A 5,290-nucleotide genomic window follows, 5' to 3' on the forward strand; every position below is an offset into this window, starting at 1 on the left:
TTTTACTGTCACGCACCATAGGTCCCAAAACACCTACAAATTAATCATCATCAATTTACTCAAAGATCAAATCACGTAGTAGTTGCCGCGTATCTAAGTCTAAATTCACCGCATTTAATGTTGTGTGAGAATCTGCCGCATAACCAGTTTTATATCCCATAAATCAGGGATAAGGGTTTCTCCTTGGATTTTATAATTTGAAATCACCAAAAGTTCCAAAAGATTCGAGCTATACGTCAAATGTGGTTGTCCTGACTTGATAATTTGATCGCATTTGGCATCTGCATTCTGCGTACAGCTTGCCTAGATGTCAATGCGGTTGTGATTTTGATGTGACATAACTTTCCAGTGCAATTATGAGAATAATTAAATTGTTCAAATTGAAGCATCAAATGGTATATTCAGGGAATGAAATTCAGATCGTTAAAATTTGATCAAACTGTTGCAATTATTATAATTTTCAAAATGATCATTTATTTATAACCGTTTGATCAAATTTAAACATTCCGGATCCTTTGCTCAGAAGGCTCAGCCTCGTAAACTCAGAAAGGGATCCGATTCCTTTCTATTAGCATACAATCAAAGATATGTTATTTAAAATTAACATCAAACTTTCTCTTGAGATATAGACGTCAGGATAAATATAGACAGAATAGCCAAGAATCTCCCTTTTGTATTAGATTAGATATGAACCCTACTAGCTTAGGACTCTAAAACACAAAAATGTAATCAGAAGTCCCATAGAGATTAGTTGCAGCAATCATTTGAAACCCTAACCCTATCTCTTATTTGACCACTGGCTCCATTAATTTTATAGTGTCGGTGCCTCTGCTTTCCATATTTGTTACACCAAAAACATTCCTCACTTTCACCTGTTGAGAGTTAATTCTACATCGGAGAAATGAAGAATTTTGCATGTATTTATAAGTAGTTGGGTTATTTCTTATATTATCAATTGTTTTTATGGTAGAACCTCAACTTCTTCATGATTTTAAAGCAGGTTATCCCATAGGTAAATCCTAACTACCACACGTGCTACACGTCACTTAATTTGTGTTGTCCATATGTTCACGCGTTAGGTTTGAAAATTCGCCACATGTGAGGGGGCGTGTTGAGAGTGAATCCCAAATCAGGAAAATAAAGAACATTGCATGTGCTTATAGGTTGTTGAACTACTTCTCATATTGTCCATTAATTTTATAGTAAAAACCTCGACTTCTTAACTACCTAACTGGGTTAAAAACCCTCTATATCCCATAAAGAACTTTTCAACTACTAAATGGATGAATGGAGATTTGAGACACCATGTTGTATTCCATTCGTACTTTCTGCAACAGCTCCAAAATATTTCATTATCTGCATTAAAATGGATGATATATACATGACATAAATATTTCACTATCCGCATTAAAATGGATGACATATACATGGCAATATATATGTATGTATGTATGTATGTATGTATGTATGTATTCTCTTATGGGGTTTTCCTTCTTTTCACGGAAAGAGATTATCATCTAATCTCTTCCACTTAGGTAACCTAATCAAATGATTCAGGCTCTTGAAATTTGATCCAACGGCTAAAGTTACTAAAATTTTTAAAGGAAGCCCATGTTTTTAATCGTTAGATCAAATTTTAAGAACCCGGATCACTTGATTAAGTGACCTAGGTGAAAGAGATTAGGAGATGATCTCTTTCCCTTTTTTCACCAGACATAAGTTAAGATTTTTCTTCCAGCACAGTGGACTAGACAAAGTATGCTTCATCTTTTACACTCAATTATAATCTCCAACGTAATTGTAGACCTTAACTAGGTTGGTTAGTCAAAACAATATGTGCATGCTCCCTTACACTTGAGTTCAAGTTTCATCCCATAAATTAGAGTAGTTTAGATTAATATCGGCTTAGAATGTAATTAAAGGCGCAGAATACGCAGCCCGAGTTTATTACAATGACATTACACAAAGCTGATTTTAAGACCTCTTCTGCTACTGCATTTGCTAATCTTAGTAAAAGAAACACCTCTTCTATTCAATATTCATAACTTCATGAACTAACAGCGGGTGGTAAATTTCCACTACCAAACTGCCTTACAAACAGACTCTCTCTCTCTCTCTCTCTCTCTCTCTCTCGCAGATATGGCCGTGAGGCTTCAGAATAATCCAAGCCATGACCTGAAAAAACTCACAAATCTATTATCAAATGAAAGAGGTCACTCAACCCTTTCCATTTTTCACCCTTATAAGCAAACCCTTTTCATCTTTTACCCTTAAATTTTTACCACATATGCAGCTAAACAAACTGGAGTAGTAAAATAAGCTTTTCTAACCTTACATAGAGAGATAATTAACTAATAGAGAAACTGTCTCCCAGTATATGTCTGACCAAATGACCAATTAGGAGGGGCAACATTGTAAGAAACCAATCTGCGGCCATCACTGGTGGTCACAATAAAAGAGAGGCTTTGTCCATTGAGGTAAGAATTGCTCTGCCAGTTTTGGCCCCAGTTTCTTGACATTGCTTGCCACCGAGTCCTGGAGCCCTTGATGGCCACAGATTGCACATCTCCAGCACCACCGACGTTTGTCACAAGGACTAAGTTGAAGTAAGAGTGTCCATTCACAGTGAACCTTATGCCTCCTCTTCTCCTGCATCTAACCCTACAAAGCACAATGGAAACATGTCGGAAACTTGACAAAATAAAATATAGTATATAATAGTGGTTCCACTACTAATATAATGACCTCTTTGTGATAAAACCCTTAACCTGAGTTACGTAGGTGGTTAAGTTGAGGAAAATTAATATCAATGTTAGACCAAGTCTCTGAAATCTTAACATAATTAGGTCTCATTGGTACTCAGCACCTTATAAGATAACCCATTAGGGACAAATGATTTAATTTACCTTCTGTAGGACACTGGGACAACCCCAGCTTTGTATTGGGCAATGCGGAGGAAGACAGGCTGAGAGAGATCAAAGTGTTGATGGGGAGGGTCGCACCAGCCACCTGGTGGGCAAAAGTTTGTGGCAGTGACTATGATGGAGCCAGGGAGGCACCACTGTGGGTCATTCACACACCTGATCTGATAGCATGCTCCACAGGTCAAGCCATTGTTGAACAATGCAGTGCTTAGAGCTGCTGTGTTAGTCCCATAGCCCTGGCTGTAGAGGTTCCCATACCCACAAGCCCCACCTACAAACAAATTGCATGCCCAAATCTAGTAAGGACAAATAGAATAAAGTGAAAGTCTAGTTTGCAACAAATGTATCACTTTTAACATAAATAATTATCCAGAGCTGTTATTGGCACTCCGAAATTGTTATCATGTATTTTTGTCAATAAAAGTAAGGAATGAAGGAGTACATGATGAATATTTTGTAGTGCTAATAACCATTCCGTTCATTAAATCAAAATCATAGAGTGAGGCATACCCATTGTGCCGGAAGCATCACCACCTCCATAAAAGGTTGCATGAGCATTGGAGCAACCTTCATAGTAGCCATTAACAGAAGAGACAAGTGAGAGAAACCCAATTACAAGAATCCCGAAAAAAGCCATTTTCCTGCACAACAAGGAGAGTATGAAGTTATGAACTCTTTAGCATTACTAAATTTATAGAAGAAAACTAGATAGCTTGTAATAAATAGTACACAGTAGTGTACTATTATTGAGAAAAGGAGAAAGAGGAAAGAGAGAATTATTACAGTGAGGAAATGCTGATAGATGAAGAAGTGGTGAGGAAATGAAGAGGCAGGGAGGGAGGGTTTGATTGTTTTGAAGAAGAATAAATAGAAGTCAGTCAACATCACACCTGAAATGACAACAGCTGACAATTTTTGAGCTGTTGGGACCATGCATGCTGCTAAGTGGTTTTGGGGACTCTCATGCTATATAGCTGTTGTAGTAGAATCAATGCAGTTTTTGGGGACTGAGAGCGGTTTTTAGGGTTCAAACCGCGTGGTTTTCAAGTTTCCACCATTTGGCAATTGCCGTAGTGAACCTTAAGTGTGGCAGAGAGTAAACTTGGCTCAACTTCTCTACCAACAAGATGACCCTCACATGCGAGAAATTTTTGTAGGGCTACGTGTATAGGGCAATTCTCATACTGGTGGGGACTGATGTGGAGTCCGACATAGAACTAAATGTATGAGATATTGTAATGTATGAGATATTGTCTTTATGAGAGATGTCCCACAGATTACGTGGTTGAATACCCTGACTTATTCAAAATTTTCTCCTGTCATGCATAGAAAAAATAAAATAATCTGTTTGTGAAAGCAGAGATACTGAAGATGGCAAATTTTAGGAGCTGTTCATATTTACTCTTAATGTATTGGCATGATGGAGTTTACATGTCCAAACTCCAATTTTATTGAAAACAGATCATGTAGTTGTTGGCAACTTACTCTTTTTGTACTACTGCCTGCAAAGACTGCAAATAGCTAGGGCTTGAAAGTTTTCATTTGCAACAAGTGTGCCTTGCTGTTGTTAGATTTGCTAATAAATTCCGTTCATTCGGACCAACCATTGATGGGATAACCGCACATGTATAACGTTTCATGTTTATTATCTTCTTCTTTTAACCGGTCATGTAGTTCATCGGATTCATTCCACGACACGTGACCAAGTTACGTAATAAGAAAGTTAAACACAATAAAATATACAACCCGAATAGGCTATAGCTAAGAATCTCTCAAGGCGTATGGGAAAGATGGACAAGGATTGTCTGCCCTCCCACTTTCGGTGTCCTTCCGTGCCTTCCTATTTTGTGTAGTCAGGGTTAAGCTACATCAATATTTTATATTATTTTTTTAATAGAGATAAAAAGACAAAAATGAATAGTAATATAAAATATTGACGTGATTTAACTGTGATCACACAAATAGGAGGACACGAAAGGACATCTGAAATGGGAGGGCAGACCATCCTTGTCCGGGAAAGATAGATATCATTTATTACAAGCCAAACAGTAGATGGAGAGGGAGTGACTTTAAATCTATGGGGTAGCCTTGTGGTCATATGGTGGTGTGCAGTAGGGACAACCATTTTGCAAAGTGGTCATGTGGGTTTTTACCTTTACGTCCAGAAACTTTATTCTGCATGTGCACCTTGATTTGATGTCAACTTCATAAAGAATAGAAACCTTGTCTAGTAGTCGATGTGAAAACAGCGTATCTTTGGACGAAATTTTGTGGGCCTTAATGCTTTCAATTTTCTCGTCTCCGTGATCTACACCAACGACCTTATCGGCATTAGACAATACTGATTGTTGCAAAACCAAGAATTT

General features: G+C 37.6%; 1 protein-coding gene across 2 annotated transcripts; it reads right to left on the reverse strand.

The window, feature by feature from the left end:
- Positions 1-1,888: 1,888 nt before the first annotated feature.
- LOC137707519 (expansin-A15) lies at positions 1,889-4,297 on the reverse strand. Of its 2 annotated transcripts, none has more exons than XM_088689205.1 (4): positions 3,708-4,297; positions 3,435-3,565; positions 2,907-3,195; positions 1,889-2,661 (listed from the first exon to the last, which is right to left on the reverse strand). In XM_088689205.1, exons 2-4 carry the CDS (start codon positions 3,559-3,561, stop codon positions 2,352-2,354), a joined length of 726 nt encoding a protein of 241 aa, XP_088545331.1. In that variant the 5' UTR covers positions 3,562-3,565; positions 3,708-4,297; the 3' UTR covers positions 1,889-2,351. The 2 variants fall into 2 exon arrangements, with proteins under 2 accessions (XP_088545331.1, XP_068302503.2); XM_068446402.2 differs by having other exon boundaries at positions 3,815-4,240.
- Positions 4,298-5,290: the final 993 nt, after the last annotated feature.

The sequence above is a fragment of the Pyrus communis genome, chromosome 17, assembly GCF_041283825.1.
Source record: "Pyrus communis isolate YQ-2024b chromosome 17, ASM4128382v1, whole genome shotgun sequence".
NCBI lineage: Eukaryota > Viridiplantae > Streptophyta > Magnoliopsida > Rosales > Rosaceae > Pyrus > Pyrus communis.

Coding starts and splice junctions, on each gene's coding strand:
- LOC137707519 (XM_068446402.2), bottom strand. CDS start 3,861: ATGCATGGTCCCAACAGCTCAAAAATTGTCAGCTGTTGTCATTTCAG. Junction 3,196..3,434: donor TGATGCTTCCGGCACAATGG/GTATGCCTCACT, acceptor ATTTGTTTGTAG/GTGGGGCTTGTGGGTATGGG. Junction 2,662..2,906: donor GTCCCAGTGTCCTACAGAAG/GTAAATTAAATC, acceptor TGTGCTTTGTAG/GGTTAGATGCAGGAGAAGAG.